This window comes from Mauremys mutica, chromosome 4, assembly GCF_020497125.1.
Source record: "Mauremys mutica isolate MM-2020 ecotype Southern chromosome 4, ASM2049712v1, whole genome shotgun sequence".
Classification (NCBI taxonomy): Eukaryota; Metazoa; Chordata; order Testudines; family Geoemydidae; genus Mauremys; species Mauremys mutica.
The window spans coordinates 13285230-13310649 of NC_059075.1; the positions used below are offsets into that span (position 1 = coordinate 13285230).

General features: G+C 43.3%; 1 protein-coding gene across 6 annotated transcripts in view; it reads left to right on the top strand.

Annotated features, from left to right (window-relative positions):
- Positions 1-274: 274 nt before the first annotated feature.
- The window catches only part of LRRC9 (leucine rich repeat containing 9), an 89560-nt gene continuing 64414 nt past the window's right edge, over positions 275-25420 (top strand). For 3 of the 6 annotated variants that reach the window (XM_045015941.1, XM_045015942.1, XM_045015946.1), the window contains exons 1-10: positions 275-394; positions 3002-3090; positions 6327-6545; positions 7145-7285; positions 9932-9995; positions 10611-10681; positions 12947-13129; positions 14771-14926; positions 18617-18825; positions 21372-21503. In XM_045015941.1, the coding sequence (XP_044871876.1) occupies positions 3037-3090; positions 6327-6545; positions 7145-7285; positions 9932-9995; positions 10611-10681; positions 12947-13129; positions 14771-14926; positions 18617-18825; positions 21372-21503 (1229 nt within the window). In that variant the 5' untranslated portion in view covers positions 275-394; positions 3002-3036. Of the gene's footprint in view, positions 395-3001; positions 3091-3863; positions 4002-6326; positions 6546-7144; positions 7286-9931; positions 9996-10610; positions 10682-12946; positions 13130-14770; positions 14927-18616; positions 18826-21371; positions 21504-25420 lie in introns of those variants that run through there. The other 3 variants (XM_045015943.1, XM_045015944.1, XM_045015945.1) reach the window with 3 other exon arrangements.

Here is a 25420-nt window from a genome sequence, read left to right on the forward strand (position 1 = left end):
CGCCCTGCAGAGAGACTAGGGGGGCACGTCTGAGCCCCCCCACGGAGAGAGCCTGGGGGGCAGCTCTGAGCCCCTGAGAGAGACTGGGGGAAGCTCTGGGCCCCTCTCCCGCCATGGAGAGAGCTGGGGGGGGGCAGCTCTGGGCCCCTCCCCCCCGAGAGAGACGGGGGAGGGAGAGGCGGCAGATCTGATCCTCCCCGCGCCACGGCGGAGAAAGAGGTGTAAGTCCCGCCCCACCGCCGATGTCACGTGACACCGTCTCTCCTCCAGGTTTGCTGCTCCTCGGCGGGGGCGGGGAGATGGTTTCCTAGGCGACGGCAGAGGCTGCAGTACACAGAGCCCGCCGCGTTCAGCCCGCTCCGGCCCTGCCCACGCTGGGTCCTCGGAGACCCAGGTACGTGACTGCCCGTGGTGGCAACATTCCCACCCCCACGGGGGGTTTCCCCCCGCCTGGACCCCCCCTTTCCACCCCCATCCCCCAAAGGGGGGGTCCCCCCTTCCCAGCCCCCACCTCCAAAGGGGGGTCCCCCTGCCTGGGCCCCCCTTCCCACTCCCAACGGGGGTGTCCCTCCACCTGGGATCCCCCTTCTCTCTCCCTGTCCCCCAAAGGGGGTGTCCCTTTGCCTGGGCCAACCCTTCCCAGCCTTCTGCCCCCAAAGGGGATGTCCCACGCCTGCCCCCCCTTCCCAGCCTTCTGCCCCAAAAGGGGGTAATCCTGCCTGGCCCCCTTCCCACCCCTCACCCCCAAAGGGGGTGTCCTGGCCCCCCCTTCCCACCCCTCATTCCCAAAGGGAATATTCCCAGACTGGCACCCTTACCCCCTTTGCAGATCCCCTGTGTGGCACCCACCTTCCCAACACCCCTGACCTCCAAAGGGGGTGTCCCCTGCCCATGCTCCCCCCCCCGCCTATCTACTCCCAGGAAGGGTTTCAAGCCCCTGCTGCCTATATTGTCAGCTGTACCCCCCACCCCCAAACTGAATTAAGCCCCCTCTTCACAAAATCCAAAATGGTGAAGGAGTGGGGATGCTTTCCTTTCCTGACCTGATACCTCCAGGGCACAGGACTGTGGGAGGTTGCTGATGGAAGACTCAGTAGTTAGTGTTTTCCCCTCTGCATCAGTCCTGAACTGATACCAACTGACATTGTGCCAGCAGGACATTGCCCTGATAGAGGTGATGTTAGAGATTAAGTAGGTGGCATTTTTCCCTCAGTCTTAGTAGTACAGAAATAATGCCCCCCAAAACTGCGCCAGGAGTTATGTTGCTGCTGGGTGTGTCATCTTTTGGATGAGCTGGAAAAAATACATTGATTCTGTGTAGTTCTTTATGATCCCAAGAGTAGCAGGGTTAGCTCTGGGATTCTATCTACGTTCTAACTTTTATTTCATTCAATTCCACCTATTTCAATTTCCCCAGCACTTTCAACTGGATAAAATATTCTTAATTTCCAGCCTTAAACTGTTGGGTAGAGATACTTTGTGTTTAATATTGCAGCAGCATTTCAAAGGTGACTGGAATGATCCGTTGTGTGTAGTCAGTACATATTTTATTAAATAAAGTGTGTAAAGTGCTGTCAGATTCTTGGAGAAGAAAGTTGCCATGTAAATTACAATATTGTTTATACTAATACCAAGCTGATAATGTTAAGGATTAGCTAATGTAACTGTATGTGATCACTTAAAAATGTGTGTAACAAAAAAGTGGTCCATTCTCAGCAGGACGTCTCTGTTATGTTTTGATGTGTTCAGCATATTTTCATATCTGCATGTGGGTTCTTTACCTCTTAATTTGAGAATTTCCTTCTTGAGGAATAATAAATTTATGAAATGTGACTAGTTTTAAGGTGCCTTTCCTTTACTTTTATTAACAGCAAGGGCAACAAATTAAAAAGGCAGATACTACAAATATGTGTTTTAATACAGCAAAATGCAAGGTCAAACATCTAGGAACAAAGAGTGCAGCCTATACCATAGTGCTCAAACAACTCAACATGAGCTCCCAGTATGGTCATGCATCCGACGAAGTGGGTATTCACCCACGAAAGCTCATGCTCCAAAACGTCTGTTAGTCTATAAGGTGCCACAAGACTCTGTGCTGCTTTTACAGTATGGTACTGTGGGGGGGAAAGGACTTTAATGTATAAACAGGAGAGTAGTGAGCAGGAATAGATAGGTAATTTTTATCTCTGTATACAGCATTGGTGAGACTGATACTGGAATACTGCATATAGTTCTAGTGTCCATCATTTAAAAAGGATGTTGAAAAATTGGAGAGGGAGCAGAAAAGAGTCACTAAAATGATATTGCTCAATCTCGGGTGGCTGAACGCCACTTGTCCTGGGGCTGCAGAAAATGCCTTACAGTGAGAAACTTAAATAATTCAATCTATTTAGTTTATGAAAAAGAAGATTGAGAGGTATAAGTACCTTCATGGGGAGAAATTACCAAGTAGTAAAGGTCTCTTTAAACTAGGTGAGAAAGGCATAATGAATACCAATATCTGGAACTTAAAATCAGACAAATTCAAGGGCAAAATAAGGCACACATTTTTAATAGTGAGCGTGATTAACCATTGGAACAAACTATCAAGGGAAGTAGTAGATTCTCCATCCCCTGATGTCTTTAAATCAAAACTGGACGCTTTCTGGACAACATGTTTTAGTCAAACATGAGTTAGCAGGTTCATTACAGGGGTAACTGGATAAAATTCGTTGATCTGTGTTATACAAGAGGTCATATAGGATGATCAACCTTAAAATCTGTGGTCTCTTCTGACTTTAAACTCTATGAATATAAATAAAAAAGTAATTATTCCAAACATTCAGGACATTGCTAATTTTCTTCCATTAATGTAACTGTGATCCTGTGAAAGATACACCTGTTGGAACTGTATCTATTTGGAACAGAGATTTTTTCCCCTCAACTTATTTGAAAGTCTATGGCTTTTAAATTATGTGGGTGGATACACAACAGATAATTGTATTGTCATTCTTTCAAGCAGATACTCTACTATGATTACTTTTAAACACTCAGAAAATGATCCAAAGTGATAACCAAAACCAGAACACAGAGGAAATAATTAAAGAGCTGGTAAGATTTTTGTTTTTGTTATTTTTTAACTCTCAAAATATCAGTCACTGTTAATATTTTTGCCAGAACTATGTGGTAATATATACTTCTCTAAAAATACCATCAGTGCAGGATTCTCACTCCTGGACTGTTCAGAAGGCAGTACACGGCATACAATGACAACAGGGGTCTGCAAGGGTCAAAAACCTTGTGAATGATGGGAGGGCCACTAGTCCCATGCTAAGAAGAAAAATCCCAGGAGTGAGAATCTTGCAGGAGGATATAGTCAGAGAAGCAGAATTTCAAGGTAATTTTCCCTTTGTCCCTTTTTGTTGTGAAGTATAGTGCAGAGATATTCAAATATATGGAAATAAGCTTTAGTAACGTAATTGAACAAAATAAACCCAGCAGCCTTTAATCAAGACAAGTTCTTAAAGCCTATCTTGTACCAGGTAAGTCAATGGAAGCTTTGCCATTGACTCATTTGGAAGCCGGATCAGGTCATTAGTGAAGCTAATGGGAGTTTTACCTGGTAGGTACTGAAGGAAGAGCCTCCACAGTATTTATTCTTTTTTGGAAACGTTGTGTTTTTGCTATTTTGTCATGTTTAGAATTTTAATGAAATATTATGTAATGTTTGTTTTCTGGACAGAGACTTGTCTTTACTATAGCTACACTGGTGGTGGCATGAAGGGTATGTGTAGCTACATGGTGCAGTCAATAGCAAGCTGCATCCTTGCTGCAGTGTGTACATATGTCAGTGAAAGGCATTCCCCTGCCTGATTCTTTCCCAGCTGCCGAGAAGGGCTCCAGCAGGACTATTTCTTTGCAGGGAAAGGCTGCAGCAGCAGGCAGGCAGCAAGACACTATTCTGCTAAAAACAGTAGTGAAGATGGGAAGGCACGTCTTGGGCAAGTAGAGATCCATGTAGGGTATGTACTCGTGTATAACCCACACCCATCAGGCATGTCTTTACTTGTGTTACCCGCTCAAAATTCTCTTACTCACATACTCTAGAGGCACCGACCTTTATCCTGTTCCCCGGACTCAGGCATAACCTGTTAATTTAGGCACCCACCCTTACCCTTCTGTGGGCTTGTAATCTTACACTCTGTGGCTTTGTGGGGTCTCTTACTAGAGAAAGAGCCTTACACAGTAATATCCTACTTAATCTTTATTTATTAGCAATTACCAAAACAGAATGCACATGCTACACATACAATGCTCACCACTCCCAATAAGGCAGATTAACTTTTATTGATGGCCAGTCAGGATCAGGTCATCTGGGGGACTCTAGCTTCTGCATGGTGTGGTTGGCAGGGTGTTGAGGTCTGGCAGCTCTGATTTTGTGGCTGTGTCCTGGAGTTGGTTCCTGAGAACTTCCTTTTGGACCCCAGTTTATATAGTGAAGCTTGAGTCATGCTTAGCTCTACCTTAACCAATCATTTTACTAAGATATTTCTAAACAATTCTCTAACCAATCTTATGCCACCACCTTAATTGATTTACAACGAGCAAAATTAATTATGTAACAGACAGAAACAATCAAAGAACCGGACAGAGACCGCACAGATAAACAATAGAGAAGTGGGGACCCTAAAGACAAAACAAGAAATGGGGATTTTACAACCACAACTATTGATAAGTGATTGCTTGCTCGACAGAATGCTGTCAGACTAAGTTTTCTTTAACCACCTTAAGAACTGTTTCTTTATCTGGTGATGGTGGGTACTATTAGGACAGGATCACCTTCTTAACAGCCTGATATTACATTGTTCTAATGTAATTTAGATAGAATATGAGAATGTGACTTTCTGCTTCTTGGCTGCTGCTCTCTTAATATGGCTGCTGACAAAGGCCTTAGGCCTTACAATATGGCTACAGGAAAAGGCCTTTTCCTTACACTTGCCTAACAAGTGTCTCCCTATCTACACTGCTGTTTATATCCATGGTAGGGGGGCTACCCAAGTATATACTTTACATGCCGCTGAAAGAAGCATGCAGTGTAGACGTACCCTATAATTCATTTGAACCAGAACTGAAAAAATAGCTTATTGATCCACTACACCATATATTCCTTTTATCATAAATATAGTTTAAATGGAAATGTATTTTGGTGCTTTTTATAATTACCCTATATACTCGTTCATAAGCCGAATTTTTTTAGTAAAAAAGGGAAGCACCAGAGAAGGGGGTCGGCTTATGAACAGGTATAGAGAGGGAGAGGTGGAACACAGCTCCTCCCCCCAACAGAGGGAGCAAGGAGAGGCAGCACAGCCAGCAGAGACAGAAGGGAAGAGGCAGGGCCAGAGTCTCTCCGCTTCTGGCCACGCTGCTCTCCCCGCAGCCTCTGAAGCAGCTACAGCTCTGGGGCTGGCAGGCTGCAGCCCCGCTGCTCGGCCCCGTCCCCCAGAGCACGCTGTGGCTGCGCCGCACGGCCCAGCCCACTGGAACATGCTGCGGCCGCGCTGCCCATCTGGCCCACTGGAGCAGGCTGCAGCCATGCTGCCCAGCCTGCCGGAGCAGCTCCAGCCAGGTCAGAGACATCCTCCCCTGGCCCTCCCCAGATAAGGTGGGAAGGGATGGGAAGGGAAGAGTGTGGGGGGTCCCGTGCTAGGGGTCATGTGGGGGTTGGTCACAGGGGTTACGCCCCTGACTCCCAGCTTCTCCCCCCCAAAAACGTTTCCCCACCAGTTGCTGTCCCGGCCCGTCAGGGTAAGCAGCTGGTGCACCGGGACACTTTGTTTACTTAGGTTTACCTCCGTGCCTGCGGACGCTCGAGGTAAACAAACCATCTTGGCCCGCCAGTGGCTTATCCTGATGGCCCGGGAGCCAAAGTTTGCTGACCCCTGAATTATAGGGTTGGCTTATGAATGGGTCATAAAAATTTTCCATTTTTATTTATCCATCTTGGGAGGGTCGTCTTATAAACAAACCAGCTTATGATCGAGTATATATGATACATTAGGATGCAATTGGTTATTTTGATAATGAAACAGAAGGTGCATTTTGAAGCTAGAGCTGAACTTTGTCTTTTGTGAATGAAAAACTAAACATAATATGTGGCCAAAAACTTTATGGAGTTGCATATATACTTGAAGATGGGGGCAGAAGGGGCGGGACTTTTCAAGGGCACGAATGACAATTAAACACCTACCTCCAATTGACTTTCAGTGGGAGTTGGGCATTCTCCTCCAAAATGCATTTTTCATACCAGAGAAATAAAAAGAGCAATAATAGTTGTGTTTTATTTGCAGTGCACTTCTAATGGATTGTCTTATGAGAAAATTGATCAAGAGGGACCAGAAACATCTACACTGGAGATGTTTTTCTCAGGTTATCCCAAGATAGTAGGCATGTCATTTTTCCCAAACTTAACAACTCTCACTCTTGTTGGACAAAGCATTCAGAAGATTTCAGACCTGGAGTATTGTCCATTACTCAGAAACCTATGGATTGCTGAATGTTGCTTAACGGTAAGTTAACGCTATGATTTTTCTTTTTAGGTAACTCATCAGATTCTGATTCCCTTACTCACACTGAATAGCACATTCCTCCACAGGTAGTCCCACTGATGTCAATCTGTCTACTCAAGGAGTAAGGTACTACTCACTGTGAGTAAAGGGTTCAGAATCTGACACTCTATTATCTGTAATCACACTGGTGGTTAAATCAGAATGATGATCACGTTACCTCTTTTGATAATTTTAATATTTTTGCATTGTGGAACCCCATTGTTGTGTTTCTAAAACAACTTTTAAAAAACTGACAAAGAGTACAAACTATTTTTTAGGAAACTAGTAAGAAAAATGTTTTCTTGAAAATTATGTTGTTTTAAAAGAACCACTTCAACATTCATCAAGAAGTGCTCCAGCAGCTACTGCTTTTTCTTTGTGGGCCATATCCAAAGCCCTCTGAAGTCAGTGGGAGTCTTTTCATTGATATAATGAGCATTGAATTAAGCCCTCTAAGACTGACTTGCCACGTTGCTCTCTAGATATACAGAATGTTAACGAGCAGGATGCCTTTCTTCCTTCTTGTTCATTGAGAACTAATACATCTGCCTCTACTGCAGAAAATTGATGGTCTACAACACTGCACTAATTTGGAAAAGCTTTACCTGTACTACAATGAAATTTCTACAATTGAAAATCTGGAGACCCTAATGAAGCTGGAGGTAATTTGGTTGAACAATAACCAAATTAAGGAGATACAGGTGAGACTTTTTTTCCCCTTTGAATTCCTTCTAGCTAATCCATTCTATTTATACCACATGGATCCTATAGTATCTGAATACAATTTATAAACTAGGCTATCTTTTAAGACTATTGAACCACAAAAAGGTCTGACTTAAACCCACAGTCATAAAGAGTTAGGGCTGAAACATCAAGAACTAATGGCATATGCTATGGTATGCTGCATATACATAACAAATAAAATCACACACTTTTCTGAGACCTCTGCATTTCCTAGGCATACCAAGGTGATTTCAGCAAGGGACTTGAGCTTTAAATCTGAGTTTTCTTGTTTTTGCAGGTTTTTATCAGGACCTCAGAATTATGTCAATGCTTTTTTTGCAATTTAATTTCCATTTTAATCGTTTTTTAGTAAAAAAAAGGTAAAAACAGAAAACCAAAAAAAACCCCACCACCCAAAACTGTCTCATGGAGGAGAAATATGGGAACAAGCCATCAGTCAGAGAGTTAAAGAGGCCCATTAAGCCAAAAGACTATTTCAAACATCCCACAAAAAATGGTGACCCAATGGAGAAGAGGAGGAGGGCTGCTCTGGCGTCTTCAGTGATGTGGGTGATTGATACAGGAAGCCTTCTGCTTCCTCAGCCCTTACATAACTTCTTCCAGTAAAAAAAAAAAATCCCCAAAGTTGGGACTCTGCCCTTTTCTTCTGACCTGGCTGCACTAGTGCTGGGTACTACTACTGCATGGGCTAAATAGCTCTGGGTGGCAGAAAATAATAGATCTCAAGACTGAGAAGCAGAGAGCATAGGAGGAGGAGAGCTCTTTTGCAGAGGCCTTTGCTGTCCGATCTACTCTAGTTCCCTGAAATTAGATTTTGTACAGCTTGAAGAGTCACTAAGCTGTTTTGCTGGATTGGACCCCTTAGAGTTCTACTTAGCTAAAGGCAGCCACATTGAGTATCATAAACTGCTAAGTAAAAAAGACAGACTCTATTAAAAATTAAGAACATTTGGCCTTGCCACTCACTTTACAGCCCAAGGGCACTTGCAGCCTTTAGAACATCCATGTGCCTTGTGGTCCTTGCTATCACTTGGTAATATCAGAAGCAGGGGCGGCTCCAGGCCCCAGCACGCCAAGCGCGTGCTTGGGGTGGCATGCCGCAGGAGGCGCTCTGCCGGCCGCCGGGAGGACGGCAGGCAGGGTGCCTTCGGCGGCATGCCTGCGGAGGGTCCTCTGGTCCCGCGGCTCGGAGGTCCACCGGAGCCGCGGGACCGGCGACCGGCAGAGCACCCCCCGCACCATGACACCGTGTTTGCTTGGGGCGGCGAAATGTCTAGAGCCGCCCCGATCAGAAGAACATTTTGCAGTTACCACTTCCTTTCCTCATGGCGTTTATGTCAAAGTAGCTCATCTGCACAAGTTCTACAAAATAAATGGATGCCAGTCTACTGCTAATCTTTAGGATGGAGTGCTCATCACAGAGCAAGTGAGAGCTCTTGCAGTCAGAGAGTGTTGTAAAGGGAGGAAAAAAGGCATAAACACACCCTCCTGCCAGAGAGGACACACCTGCCGGTCTCCCCCAAGGTGGAGAGAAGAGATAAGTCTCAATCCCCATCTTCATATGAGTGTGAGAAAAGCAGAAGGAGGGAGATTCTAGGCTAAGATGGAGGTTTAGAGAGAAGGAAGAAATTGACAAGGGCAGATTAAACCAGCAGCCTTGGAATTTGGATACTATGTTCAGAGGGCTTCACGGGAAACAGAAATTCTGAGGTAGAGGAGTAAAGCGGCAGCAGACCACACAACTCACTGGTGCTGGTTGATGCATGTTGAAGTACCCTGGGCATAGGAGATTGAGTGAGAAGTGGAAGGAAAACAAGTGTGAATCCTAATGAGAGGAAGATTGGGTCTGATCTGGACTCTGAGACAACCCACTTTTTTGGTCGATCTAGACTCCATTTAAACCCAATCCATTCAGGGACATTAATGGAGAAAGAGGAAAGGCTGATGGGAATGGATAGAAAATAGAATACCGGAGAGATAACAGTGGCAGAGGATAGGAGTAGGGAGTGATAAAATAGGGGATAAGATAAGAAGAAGGGGAGATTAGTGCTGTGGAAAATTAGAGAGAGAAACTAGTGACTGAAGAGTTAGGGCTCAGGAAGAAGAAAATGAAAAGAGACAATACATTAACATTGTTATTTATTAGATGGGTCACAATAAATAATGCTGGCATCTCATCCTAGGACATTATGATCTCCATCACACACACAAATGATTGACATCACTACTGCATCCCACTGTGATGTCCCAAGGCTGAGATATGGACTGAAGCCAAAAGTTAGTGAATACCCATGACATGGGGCATCATTCTGTTAGGTTTTTGATTATCAGTTGTGAAGCTAAAGAGCTGCCAGACTAAGTTTATTTTTAATTTTAGTATAAATTACAAGGCTTTCCAAAGAAATTCATTTTGAGCAGCATTCATTGTCTATTTACATGCCAGAACAAAATGAAGCTTACAATAAAAGCTAATATTGTTGAATAAAAATGTGACTAAACCCTTACCAAATTATTCTTACATTGGAATGATCTGCCTTCCGATTTTTAGTCTATAGGAACTTCATTATTTGCAATATTGTATTTATCTTTTTTAATATTTACAGGGATTTCACACTCTACAGAATTTAAAGGAGCTCAATCTGTCTGGAAACTTAATACATAAAATTGGTAGGTGATATTTACCTGACGCCTGGCATTTCTGTATAGTAATTCTTACTGCTGTGAAGTCTGTATATGGACTTGATTCTGCTCCCATTCAAATCCACGGAAAACACCTATTGACTTGAATGGTACAGAATCAAGCCCTGTGTGCCCATTGCCGCTCCTACTGAAACCAGTGGCAAAACTCTCCTGGCCTAATTCTCATTTAACACTGTTTCGGCTGTGTAAAAGAGCCTTAAAATGGATATCAATGGAATGTGCACCCACTTTAAGGCTCCTTTACACTGCCTGAGTAGGGTAAATGGGCTTTAGTGTATATGAGAATCAGGTCTTTATTGACTTAAGTGAGAGTAGAATCAGGCACTATATATTTTTTTTATACAGCAACTAGTAAATCTGCTAATTTTTCTCAGATTTTTTTTTATGTTAGGTTTGGTTTTGAGTGGAAAAAGAAAAGGTTGCTCTGCATAAGATCTATTCACTTGTAATAATGAATTATAATCTTGTGCAATTATAGTCTGTGGTTAAAATTTATATGTCTGATGAAAATGTGTACTTCACCAAGTCCAGTAGGTGCAACCATGTTCTCTTTTAATTGTTTGTCCTTGTGTTTTATTTTAGGAACTTGCTTTGACCCCAATGAACAATTGGAAAGATTAAACCTCTCTGGCAACAGAATATGTTCCTTCAAGGTATGTTGAGGCGTCACATTTCATTTTTATGTTCTTTTAATTGTCACCTCAGTCTCAGTCACAGTCAGGCTCTGGATTCTAGTTGATCAGTCCTGGTGGTTGGAGTGGTGGTCGAGGACAGGTACCAAGGGTTGAAGCCAGATGTGGAGCTGAGGCTGGGCCAAGGGCAGTGCTGAAACCGGGGCCCGGGGACAAGCTCTGGGTCAGAATCCATAGACAAGCCAAATCAGGATCTTAGTCAGAGTCCAGAAGCAGGCCGAAGACTGATGCTGGGTTGGAGTCAGTCTGTGGGTCAGGAGGTGGGTGCAGGGCTGGAGCAAGGTTAAAACAGGGCTCAAACAAGGCTGCAGCAGGCTGGAACATGGCTTGGACTGGGACAGGATTGAGGACAGGCTGGAAACCTAGGGCGTCTGTAACACTGCAAGGCAGCAGGAGGGTTCCTAGATGAGTGGTGCTGTTGCACAGACTAACTTGCAGCTCTGGCAGTGAGAGTGAGATTCCTATGCCTGAGGGGGTTCATCTGACCTGGGCCCTGCCCAGGGATAGGCTGCTGCAGAATGCCTGAGGGATGAGTCACTGCAGGCTCTGCTGGAGCGGTGTGTCATTGTGCCTATTGAAGCTCTGGGGAACTGGCACGGGGTAAGGAGACTGAGAGTGGGGGTTGGACTCAGAAGGGAAGGGGACTGCGACTAGGAAAGAGAGCCTGGAGTGGGAGGAAACTGGGATGAGAAGCCTAGGTGGAGAATAAGACTAGTAGGTGAGGAGAATGGGACTGGAACAAGGAGCTAGGGATGGGAAAGAGACAGGATTGGGACAGGGACATGTTGGAGGGGACAGGGACATGTAATAGTCCTCAGAGGGCCAGGTAGTCTAGTGGGTAGCACATCCAGTTTCCAGTCTCTCACCTCCCGGTGCGAAGGGCTTTCAGTCCAGTTCCAACCCCTTGTATGTGGCTTATTCTCACCTCAGGGTTTTCAGTGTCCTTATGCTATCCTCACTACAGGGTGGGATGCAGTGGAAATGAGGCTTATGCCCCCCCAACAAAGGGCAGTTGGTAGGGGAGCCCAGGCCCTCCCACTCCACTGGCCTCCAATCCAGGGTCTGTGAGAGACAACAGTGTCAGGTACTCTGGAGTGCACCCAAAGCTACTTCCCTGGGTCACTTCCTACCATCCATCTCCCCCAGTGTCTCCAAGTCCAATATAAGATAGCAAAAGAAAAGATAACTAAACCTTCAGCTTCATCCGGGCTGAGCAGGCAATCCTCTTCCTCACAGGGAGGCTTTTTTGGCACTGTTGTTCAGGAGCCCTTAGGATAGGTCTGACTTCCTCCCTGTTCTGAGCGGAATTGCTCCCTTTTAAGCTTCCTCTCCATCTTGAGATAGCACAGTTGCAAGCATGACCTCAGACTTCTCCTGCAAACAGACATATGGCTTTGAGAAATCTGAGTGGAATAGCACTGGTTCCTGGATCAGCTGGTCTTGTAGTGTTCTAAATCAGTGGTTCTCAAACTAGGGCCGCCGCTTGTTCAGGGAAAGGCCCTGGTGGGCCGGGCTGGTTTGTTTACCTGCCGCGTCTGGCCCTTCCCACCAGGGCCTTTCTCTGAACAAGCGGCGGCCCTAGTTTGAGAACCACTGTTCTAAATGTTTTGTCATAGTTTTTGGTCCAACGGACCCTTTTGGGTGCAGGTCTTTTGAGCAAGTCTGTCAAAGAGGCGGCAATGGTAGCAAAGTTTGGAATGAATCACTGACAGTACCCCACTAATCCCAAGAAATAGTGAACTTGCTTCTTTGTGGAGGGGATGGGGCAGCCTGCTAGGGCTTGGACTTTGTCCACCAGGGGTCACAACTGTGGGCCCCCCCCCCCCAACCATTGAAGATCCTAGGTAGGTGATGTCACAACATCAAGGGGAAAAACAGGTAAATTAATGTTACAGGATTAGGTATTCCCTGCTAAAATTCACAGGTTTGGGGGATATGCTGCTAGAGAGAGTGACCACTCCACAGTTCCTACTTGTCTCTCTCCACTGTATGGAGCTGGATCCCAATAGAGTCCCTGCAGGGTTACTTCTCCGGGGCTGGGGGAAGAAGAGAATGATACTCCTGCCTTTAATACTATCCCAGATCTGCTTGATTTTGCCCCATCTGCTGTTGCATATATCCTCTTAATAATTAAAAGTAATGACCTGCCTTCATGCTGAAATGCAGATGTTTTGAAATAAGGACCACCAACATGATGTTGATTTAGTATTTTCATTGTTTTTCCAGGAACTCTCTAATTTAGCAAGCCTACCGCATTTAAAAGATTTGAGTCTGAATGATCCTCAGTATGACCCCAACCCTGTTTGTCTTCTCTGTAATTATGCTACACATGTGCTGTATCATATGCCTCAGTTTCAAAGGTTGGATACATATGATGTGTCTCAAAAACAAATCAAGGTCCTGGCAGAGGTAAGGATAAGATTTTCATGATATAGCTATGCCAGCAATATTTATGATCTCTTTTTTCCTCTTTATCTCTCAGTTTTTGGTAACACACCTCCACTGCCCAACATCTGTCTTTCAGCCAACAAAATTGAAGTGCTTATGTCAAAACTAATACCGTGCAGTGTTGCCAACTTTTGTGATTTTTATCATGATTCTCACAATATCTGGTGATTGATTATGAAAGAATCTCAGCGTTAATTAAAAAAAAGTAAGTTTCTACTTCACATGAGAATAAAAAATGTGAAACCTAAAGGCTCAAAACGTGAACGCAAATAAAACTAGCCCAATCTTTATTATTACTTTTAAAATCTCGTGATTTTGGGAGGCCCAACTCATGCGTGGGGTTCGCATTATTGGCCACTTTTCTTTGTTGGTGAGAGGCAGTGTTGTTGTATTGAAGGAAGCCATTCCCTCCCTTTGAAAACTGATTGCAAGGCCTTTAATATATTTTTCATTATTTAAAGGATCTATTACAGACTGCAAAGACTGCCTTTAGATAGGTATTCTATAAAGAGATTACAGTTCATAGAATAGCAATAACTACAGGAAAGTTAACTGAAAATCAAGCATGACATTGTTTTAAAAAATAAAAAAAATCTTACTAGTATTCTCATATACAGTTTCCATGTATTCATATTTTATATTTTTTAAAACATTCTTCAACAACGATAATATTTTAACTGGAAGACAATCCAGTGTGCAATATGTAGGCTTGGAAGGATTAGATTTTTATTGGTAAATGCCAATTATACTATACACACACTGAGAAATATTTCCATTGATTATGAAAAATTACAGATAGACAAAATTAGAAAAATGCTGCTTGAGGAACTTAGAGTTTGATTTAAGGAACTTATTTTGTATATTTTGACATGATGTTGACCACTTGTGTTTTAATGGTTATAAAGCTTTAACTCTTTGAATCTCAGCATATATCATTAAATAATTTATTGTCTGACCCCCACTGTTGTCTGCAACTGAGAAACTTTAAATTGATAAAAATAGAAAAAATGCTTATGGTTGAAATCAGTTGAAATCATAAGGTAAAAATCAAATTCTGTTAAGCCTAGCAGTATACAATACCTAGGGCTTCTGATTTTTAGTTGTAATCAATAAACACTGATAAAACATCCCTGATACTACAAAAATGAAATCAGTGTTTATCCAATAATCATTGGAAAAACACTAGAAATGGTTAATTGTATCTAAGGGCTTGACTACATGGAGCAGATGTGGACTACAGGGTGTGATTTCTAAAATATACAAACATGTTGTGCATTAATTGATCCATGTTGACCCTGTTGGTGCACACTAAAGATTCCCTAATGTGCATTTATGTAGTGCTGATTGAAACACTACATTTAAGTGGACTGGAACATCACAAAGAGATTGAAAACAAACCCCCAAAATGAAATGAATGAAGTCCTTACAACACCATAAAAATCTAGTATACAATTCCTGAAGTAATCATTTAAAATTGTAATGTAAATATAAAATTTAATGTCACAAGGTTGCTGAATTGTTAGAAAACAGCCTGTGTGAACAGCTATATTTTGCTAACATTATTCTGACAAATAATGTTTCCTGTTTTCCTGACACTTGAAGGCTACAGTGATGAAAAAGATAATGTACTATAACATGCGTGTAAAGAATGTTCACAGGCAGCTCAATGAGGAGCTTGAAAAGCTAAAAGAAAGAAAATGCAAACTGCAGAAATTGCCAGAAGATCGAATAAAATTGTTCAGCTGCAACGTAAAACATGTAAGTTTAAATAGCCAAATATATCAAGAAAACAATGCATCCTTTGAAAGAAATTTTAATGTATATCTTGGGAGGAGATGAGAGTTTGGATGAAGAAATCATTTTAGGTTTATTTGGCTAAATCCTGCCTTCAGTTATACCCATTTGGGTTGGACAATGCAACTGAGTGTAGAATATAGCCCAGAGTTCGTAGAGGCTGATCAATTGATTGAAGTCAATGGAAAACTTACCTTACCCCCCACCCCCTTGCGTTTATTTAAATACCTACACTATATTTAAAAGCAATTACTTGTGCTGCAGTTTCAGTAAGCCTCCACAGGCTGTGCTCATATTGCAGTGTTCTAATTTTAAGGCTTAAATGTTATCTTCCTGTTCTTTAAATATAGTATAAGCAATAAGATAATGGATGAGATTCTATTCTCAGCTACACCAATGCAATCCCAAATAATCCTAAACAGTAAAGCATTTTGTTTTAGTCTACGCTCTTTTTTTTATGTTCATACTAAATTTTAAGATGTACCTTGAATTAGCTATTTTAAAATATGCCTATTTAAAAATACTCCAGAGTTTTGCTTCTTACATATATCTAAATCTTTCAAGTATTTTGATCGGGGATCAGCACTCTTACACTGCACAGAAAGGAATATTCCGAATACCAGTTTTGTTGATGCTCTTAGGGAAGGTGGACTGAGATGTATCTGAGTTGTGTAATTTTATGGCAATGTTACTTTTGGGAGCTAAATCCTTCCCTACTGTTACAATGGAATAAGGGGTAGGTTATTCTCTTACTCTCACACATCTCGGTGGTTAAAGTTGTTACTCTTAATTGCATCCTCTAGCTCTGTTTTCCATACAGAGGCTTGAGTCCACTATCATGGTGGAATAACCTAAAAGCTTTAAACCACAGCTGAAGAGTGAAGAAGAGTTATGTGACTGATATAATCAAACATGGTAGACCTGGTTGAAAATCTTGTTCTGGGAAATTTACAAACTTGGGTGTCAAAAGTCAAGGCTCTTAAATCCATATATAGGTACATAAAGAAATGGCCTGATTTTAAAAAGTGTTATGGGCGTGTCACAGGGTTCACTTACCAGTTCAATGCCTTCTTTTGGCCATCACATGGATTAGCTCTGCTAGCTGGTGTGCCATCTCCTGGTGATTCCTCACCTATCATCATCACCCCCTGCAGACCCACCTCAGTCCAAGTGCTGCAGGGTCCTCTTCCTGGCCATGTCACTGTTCATGTTTTCCCCCTTCCAGGAGGGAGGTGGGGGGAGGGATATCTCAGTTCTAGAGTCTAGCCACTTCCCCAGTGGTGAGTGGTGGGGACCCAGGCCCACCCTCTACTCTGGATCCCAGCCCAGGGACCCTTTAGCTAACACCTCCTGCTAACTCTCCTTAACTTCGCACAACTTTGGGCTCCCTGCAGCAACCAACTGCCTCTGGCCCTGCAGCTCTTTTTATATGGATCTTCTGGATCAAACACACTTGCTCTTGCCCCACCTCTGTGGCCCTGCCCTTCTCTGAGGTCCCGCCCCCGCTCACTCTATCTCCCCCCCCCCTTCCTCTGTCACTCGCTGTCCCCCACCCTCACTCACTTGCTCATTTTCACTGGGCTGGCTGAGGGAGTTGGGGTGTGGGAGGGGGTGAGGGTTAGGCTGGGGTTGTGGGCTCCGGGGTGAAGCCAGCAATGAGGAGTTCAGGGTGAAGGAGGGGGCTCTGGGCTGAGGCAGTGGAGAGGGAAGGGGAGGGCTCTGGCTGGGGGTGCAGACTCTGGTGTGGGGCTGGGGATGAGGGATTTGGGGTGCAGGAGGGGCTCCAAGCTGGTGTGTGGAGCTGAGGTGTTCAAAGTATGGGAGGGGGCTCCATGCTGAGGCAGGGGGTTGGGGTGTGGGAGGGGGTATGGGCTCTGGGATGGGGGTGCAGGTTCTGAGGTGGAGTCAGAAATGAGGGGTTTGGGTGCAAGAGGGGGCTCCGTGCTGTGGGTGTGGGCTCTGGGGTGGGGCTGGGGCTGAGGGGTTTTGGGTGTAGAAGGGTGCTTTGGGCTGGGGCTGAGGGGTTCGGAGGGCAGGGAGTTGAGGTGCGGGAGGGGGTATGGGGTGCAGGCTTTGGGAGGGAGTTTGGGTGTGGGAGGGAGATCAGGATGGGAGCAGGGGTTATGGCGTGGGAGAGGGTGAGGGGTGCAGGCACTAGGCAGTGCTTACCTCCGGCGGCTGCTGGAAGCAGCGGCATGTACCCCTTCCGGCTCCTACACAGAGGCATGGCCAGGCAATTCTGCGCGCTGCCCCATTCACAGGTGTCGCCCCTGCAGCACTTGGGGGTGGGGGCAGCACGTGGAGCCCCTCTGGCGGCTGCTACACCTAGGAGATGGAGCAGGGACATGCTGCTGCTTTTGGGAGCTGTGCAGAGGCACAGCAAGCAGGGAGCCTGCCTTAGCCCTGCTGTGCCGCTGACCGGAGCTGCCAGGGTCCCTTTTCGACCGGGCGTTCCGGTTAAAAACCAGACACCTGGCAACTCTACATAAAATGAATTTACCTAAATCTCAGTTGTAGTGCTGCTCAAAAGAAATCCTGGATTGCAATAGCAAAGGAGTTGTATGTCAGCATTGTAGTGCTAAAGTTTCAATCCTGGACAGGGTACTGAGAGGGATGAGAGCCTGGCCTTATCGAAATCAATGAGGCCAGGATTTCGCCCTGAGCGCATTAGAAAAGTCAGTGAGTCTGCTCAGGTCAGAGCTGAGCTATTTGTCATCTTGGTCAGTAATGGAGCAGTGTAACCCTGGCTTCACTTCTGTTGAAGTATTGACTTTCTTTTCCCCAAGGTGATGGCTACTGAGCACCTCATTACTATGCTGTCGAGCTGAGGTTGGCCCCTTTGTTCCAGAGAAAACCGGTCCTAATTTCTTCAACCCACACCCTTCTCGGTGCTGAGCACCCATGACAAAGAACGTGTGGATGCACATGCTAGCTCAAAGTGCAGAGCATGGTTTATCTTTTAATATAACATGCAGTTGTTGCCTGTACCCCTGCTGAGCATATCCCCTCTGCACCTTTCTCTATGCACTGCAGTTCCAAGCCCTAAGTGGGGAAACTTGTACAGTGCCTGCCTTCACCATACCTAACTTTAGGTCGTGCTGATAGTCTTTAATTTTCATGAATATCCAATTCATATAAAAAACTCATAGCCATGACAATATAAGGAGATAAAGGTCCATGACAGCTGAAGATATCCCAGGAAGCAGAAAGAAAAAGAAATTCAAATTTAAACACAGTAGGCTATCAGGAAATCATTATTTCATATTCTTGATCATAATATAAGCTACTACAGGCCATACGAGTGTATTTAGTTCTAAAAGAGTGGGAGTTACAATTTTGCAGGATATATCATAACTGAAGCCCTAAGCCCTGTTCAGTATATGTTTTTACTTGTTTCAAGTTTGTCAAGTTTTTAAGTAACTTGTTACAAATTGCAGAATTATTTTGCTAAATAAACAAGAAAAGTCTGTTGTCAAGATAAAATCAAGAAAATTATTGTTTTATTAAATTAGTTTTCTGGTAAATATTTTCATGGTCACTTTATAGTGTATAGTTAGACTTATCTTCTGTGAAAAACAAATACTGTAATTTTGTACCATAACTTAACGTCACTTCACCTATTGCCTTTGAATCCTGGTGCATTCTTTTTAACAGCTGGAACGTGAACTGACAGAGCTGCAGACATCAGGCAAAATACAGAATAACAAATCTATTAAAAGTAAAAGGCTGGAAATTGAAACATCAATTGACGATAGTGAGAACACAGATGAAACCAGTGAGGAGTCGAGTCTTGAAAATAAGTTCTTTCTGAAATTAGAAGCCCTGAGGGAAAGGATAACATTCTGGAACAGAAAACTAGATGAGTATGTTTAATGATTGGATAAGAGCTACAATTTGAAATATGTATACATTCCAACTCATTGAGGTGAGCTTGGTATTTAAAGGGACTGATAGTAGGATTTGGAGCCTGTGTTACATTTATTTCGTCTGAGGACAAAACTGATAGTATTCCAAAAGTCATTAATTTTATAATATAGTTTGGGTGAGAGAGTTCTGCCCAGAGGACTGGACGAAAGATATATTTTATAAAATATCAAAGAAAGGCAACTTAAGGGTGTGTGATAACTGGCAAGGAAAAAACTACTTTAGAACACGGAAAAGTGTTCTGTAGTATACTGTTGAACAGAATTAACCTGGGCATAGATGAAGTACTGAAATAATAAGCAAGCAGGCTTTAGGTTAAAAAAAATGTGTAGATCACATCTTTACCCTGAGATGATTGATTGAGAAAGGGCTTGCCTACAGATTAGTCTTGAACTTCATAGATTTCACCAAAACTTTCACCTGCATTCATGGAGAATCACTATGGAAGATCTTGGAACAGTATGGGCTTCCTAGAAAGATAATGTCACTAGTCGAGATGCCATGTGAACGTTCAAACTGCTGCATAAGGACAGAAAATGGAGAGACTTATTAGTTTGATATTACTGGTGTGCAGCAGGGTTGCATCATCTTTTCTGCATTGTGATGGATTAGGTGATGCAAAAAGCAACATCAAAGGGAGATACAGGACATATGTGGAGTAAAAGAAAATTTCAAGCTCTTGACTTTACAGGTGATACTGAAATTTGGCAAATGCTAGAAGCCCACAGCAGGAAATTTAATGCATTCAGCCTTCTTGGTGAGAATACTTGGTGTTCGCTTGTGGGATAAAGTAACACGTGCTGATGGTTTTACAAAGGACTGGCCAACAGACTGCAGAGACTGTGATTCAAGAAAGAAGGCTGAAGTGGTCTGAACATAATAGAAATAAAATAAATGATAAAAGTCATTAAAATGGCTAACTACTCTATGTGAACTGAGTTGCTGGATTCAATCTATTTCCTAGTAGACAGGTGTCCTTATTTTAAAAAAAATGATTAGCAGTCTCAAAGATAGGACAAGGATTGAACAAAAATGGCTGGAACCAAAACATTTTCTTAGCCATGTAGGACTAGTGAATGGAAAAGTTTACAGGTCTTAAAAACATGTATTGGTCCAGCAAAATGCCTTGGCAAGTCAGGAGGTATTTGTCAAATCTTAAAAATTCATGCCAGTCTGATTACCATTGGAATTCCAACATAACTTTAGCAACTGCATTTTCTTGACATTCTTTAGTTAGAGATGAGTGCTTTATGGGTGAAATTCATCCCTGAGCAAAAGACCAGCACAAGATCAATGCACGGCGCAACCCCTCAAAATAAGCCTTAAGTGAGACTGAAGTGGTGCTATAGGCTTATGTGAGGCCTTTGCACAGGGATGAATTTCATCCTCTAAGATTTGGAAGCTGATATTTGAAGCTTTGAGATGCTAATAAAGCATTGAATTTCTAGTTCTAGGGATTCTTCAGATGGTTGGTACTAAAATCATATTAGAATTCAAGTGGGAAAATAAATAATGAGAGTTAACTGTTTTTTTTTAAATCTGATACCTCGTGATTTACTAAGTTTAGAAAGGACTGTTTGTTACCAAAGGAGAGTTTGAATTGCTAGCTTAACAATAGTAGAAAGCATTTTAATATATTCTATGGTGTTTTACAAGACAATAGTCCTTAGACCTATCATTGATCCTTCAGTTTAGCCAGTGCTTGCCTTATGTGCTTTGGTGTCTTGGGCTACTAAAGGCTTAGTTTGCTCTCACCCCATCCCAGGGTGCAATGAAAACTGGGTTGACAAAGAATTCTGTGGGCATCAGACCTAAAAGAGAACCAGATCGTGCCAGGTTTTTTAACTGGTGAGCAAGAGTTGGTTTCCAGAGGGAGAGTCCTAGATTCCTGTCAGTGAGGAGGGAGAAGACGCATGCACACTTCTACTGTGTCAGTTCAGTAATGGAACAATTGAAGGAGTTGGGGTGGGGGTGGGGGTGTGGGGTTGAACATATTGCAACCTGAAATGTCCTGAGTAGCCACCTATATCAAGCCTGTGCCATAAGTCACCCCTGGATCTACCAGTGCTCCTTTTGCGGCTGCACTTCAGACTAGCATCATTTTCAGTACTTCAGAGAAACTAAACCTCTCTTTTACTCCTACAGATGATCCCTCAAATTAATGTTGGGGGTGGAGTGAGGGAAGCTTGCCTGAAGATGCCTATGCTGTAGCTGTCTTGTTGATCACTACAGGACCTCACCCTCCAGTGCTGTAAAGCCAGCACCATTCACAAACATCCAATTCACTTATAATTTTTAAGAAAAATAAATGGAAAGAAAACTAACAAATGTGGCTCCAAGTTCTTATCCGTAGAACAAATCATAAAAAGCCATCTCAATCCCTATTTTTTTCTGAATTTGCTATAAAAAAACAAGATGAATTTTGTGCCTGTCCTTAGCATTTATTATATTCCCACCAAAATTTACCATGTTGTTTTTGTTGCAGAATTGAGAAAATTTACCAGATGGAAGTTAAAAAAAAGAAGAAAAGCAATAGCTTAGTAGTGCAGTTTTTGCTGACTGAATTGGAAACAGTGGGCAACACTCGCTTTGAAGAAGGCTCACCAAGTGATTCTTGGTAAAGTTATTTTAGACATTACATTTTAAACCTGGTTTCTGCAGCCCAATCCCACCCACAATTCTTGATATCTGGTCTGCTCTCTTCTCTCTGCAGCTCATGGAGGCAGATCAGAGTTTTGAAATGGCATGGTTTGGCTATGCCCACATTGCTCCTGCTTGCTTCCAGTTTCTGTGCCTCGATGGCTGCCTGTGGAAGGTGGCAGCTTTTATAGCTCACTTCCTCCTTCACATTTGAACAAGGTAGTAGACAATGCTGCAAAATCTAACAGTCCCTCCTGATGTCACACCATGCCTTTGAGAAAGAGTACAGACTGGCCATCACACAAAGGCATTCCTTTTGGACCTCATCCTTAAAGAAATACCAGTAAAGAGACAGTAGGCTCCCCAGATGAAAGCTGTGGAACCATTGCTTGGGAAGAAAACCCCTGCTCCTAAAGCCTCTTTATGACAAAGACCACGTAGGTTTCCCTCTAGAATGGAAGTTTGGAGGTAGGATTTCCCAGTTCCTGGAGCAATGGGTTGCTTCGACCATGGACTAGTGAGTCAGGGATATTCCCCTGAGTTATTGGTGCCACCCCATCTGTTTTTCATCCAGTCCCTCATCTCAAATGACCCAGTAAAGCACAGTCTAAGCTAGAACAAGATTTCTCACCTCCTGAGTATGAGAGTGATATAGAGCATTCCCTCACAAGAAAGATTCTCGGAAGTCTACTCCATTTTCTCTATCATTTAGAACAGCGGTTCTCAAACTGTGGGTCAGGACCCTGTTTAATGGGGTTGCCAGAATCATTAGACTTGCTGGGGATGAAGCGGAAGCCAGAGCCCCACCGCCCAGAGCTTCAGCCCTGAGTGGTGGGGCTTGGGTGACAGCCCCCTCCCCCCATGGGGCAGAAGACCTTGGGCTTTGTCTTTGGTCTGCCCTCCAGGGGTCATACAGTAATTTTTGTTGTTAGAAGGGGGTCGCGGTGCAATGAAGTTTGAGAACCCCTGACTTAGGTGCATACAGGGGAAATCTGAGCCATTCTAGATCTCAGAAGGCTCAACAAATGGTTGAAGAAAATGAAGTTCTGGCTGAAAACCTTGACTTCTATAGTGTCATCCCTGTCCCAGAGGGATTTTCTGTCTTTTGTGGATCTCACAGATGCATACCTACACATCCTGGTCAGACCATGCCATCACAGGTTCCTAATATTTGCCTACAGCAGAAAGCATTATCAATATCAGGCACTCCTACTACGCTTACCCTCAGTCCCCAGGTCTTTACAAAGATTTGGTGATAATCATCGCCAGACTCAGGTGGGAGAGCTACCTATGCCCCTTCCTGGAAGACATTTTTATCAGCGCTCCATCCCCCCCCACCATAATGGCACAAACAGCTGTGTTTCTGACTTTGACTCTCCTGCAGATGCATGACTTTATTATCAACATCCAGAAAAACACCTTGATTCCATCCACCCAAATAACTTACTTGGGAGTGGACATAGACACCTCGATAGCAAGGATTATGTCCATTTCTAGAGAGGTTCCAGAAGATTCAAGACTTCCCTGCATTGTTTTGGAACTGCAAGAGGCCCACTATTGCAAGGTGAGCCTTCAACTGCTAGGACCTTCCAATAGGGATCACCTATGGACACAATCATTCATCGGGCACCTTCAGGGCTTCATCTTAAAGGTATGGGACCACTCCCTTGAATACATGAAAGATCAAATGAGGATCCTGGCACAGGTGATCAATTCCTTAAAGTGGTGATCAGCTCAGGGCATTCCTTATGCCTCCCACATCCCCTGATCCCCACAACTGACTTCAACCTAGAGAGCTGGGGAACATATCTAGGGTCCCAAACAGCTCAAAGCTTCTGCAACCTGGAGGAAAGGACCCACAGCATAAACCTCCTAGAACTAAGACCAATCAAGCTGGTGCTATGAAGGTTTCAGTCCAGGCTACAGGGGAACCGCTTGCTGATTTAGTCAGACAACACGACCACGGTCACATATGTGAACAACCGAGAAGGAATAAGAACCCAGTACTATGTGCTGAAGTTATGCAAGTTTTACATCTTGGGAATATCTCATCTGGAAGCAAGCAGGAGCTGAGAGGGGCCTGGCCAGTTCACATGGCTTCTAAACTTTGATCTGCCTCCATGAGAGGAGAGCAGCTAAGATGTCAATGATTGTGGGAGATGCTGCTAGCAGAAGAGAAATTATTGATAAGAAATTTTCTGTTCTTACCTTCAGAGTTAGTAAATTTTAACAACCCCTCCGACCCCACTCCACCCCCCCAAAAAAAACAGTTAATACATTGTGACTTGAAATTCTCTGAAGGAAGTGTTTTCTTCAGATACATATGTAGGGTCAAATCTGGCCTTGGCCTAAGTAAGCATCACTGTCATTGACATTCATTTGGAGTAGTACCTGCTTATGATATGAGTAAACTTAGTCCTGGTGGTTAAATTCATGACCCCGGCTTTGTGTGGAAGAACAACATAGGTACTGATTCCATTTCTCTCCAAGCTCCTATGGGCAGAGCATGGAGTGGGCACACAGCCCTTCTATAAATGCCATTCACGGATAGAGCAGGAGAAGTGAACCCTCTGGACTCCTATACAGAAGTTTGTGACCTTTGGTTCTGCCCATTTCCATGTCTCTCTACCCTGCCTTATATGAAACTAACACAGAGCCCATCAGTGCTGCATACAGGGAATGCATAGTCACCCTGCTCACCTTCAGGGAAAGATGCAAGAAACTCTAATATAGACTTATAGAATAATGGGCTTGTGGAAGAATTTACTTCCTAACCCTCTTTTGTTATTTATTGCTTTATGTCCTGAAGTATACAATTTTATCACCTATTTATTGTGGTTTATAAGCTATAATAAACCATCAGTACACTTCAAAGCACTTTGCAAAGGAGGCAAATGTAATGATTCCCCATTTTACCGATGGGGAAACCAAGCCACAGAGAGAGGAAGTGATTGTCCAAGGTCATCCAGCAGACCAGTGGCAGAGCTGGGAATAGACCCCATAGCTGCTCTGTCCATTGAGCAACACCACCCTCTCAGAAAAATGCAAAAGGGTTCTCTCTCTTGCTCTGGTACCAGAGAGATTATTTAAAATGCAGAGAGCGCTCAAAATGAAAAAAGGCATTTGTTCTATAAAACACATTCTTCAAAAGAAATTCAGTAATTTTTAAAAAGGTAAATTAGTCCATTATTTAATAAAATGTTCCAGTAGCTATCATCATGACTATCAAAGAGTATATAAATATTTTGGAAAAAAATAGATATTTTGGGTGAGGGGTCTTCTTAGTATATCTAAAACTGAAATGTGACTGTTTTTTATAATTTGTTCAATAGTTATTTTAATTAACATTCACTCCATTGATGCCTGATGTAAAGGCATAAAATGTCAATGGATTCCATTAACTTTTAGGTAAGTTCTTTGGACCAAATGCAGCACCAGAGGTTTGGGGGCTCATCCTGGCCTCAATGAAGTCAACTGAAGCTTTGCCATTCATTTCAATGGGAGCTGTGTTGGGTCCATAGTGATACTTAGGCACAGCAGAAGATAAATATTCCACTATTCAAGACTTTGATGCCCCTGTAGACTGACTATTAGCTATCTTTTTTTAATTTTATTTCACATCCCAGAAATTCTATATAAAATAAGATAGTCAATAAAATTGGAATATGGAAATCTGAAATGACAAATAGCTGTTTTAACTACTGGGGCAGCAGTGACAGCGAACTCCTGGGTAGCTTTACTACTTGTTGTAAAGAAGCATTAAAGGTTGTTTACATGGTCTCCGTATAAATAACCTTGACACTTTGTCGAGGGGAGACGCAAATTTAGGTTGGCATTATTTCAAGGACAGTTTTCTGCTTGAGTATTCCAAGCTTGTCCACCTCAGCTGTGCCT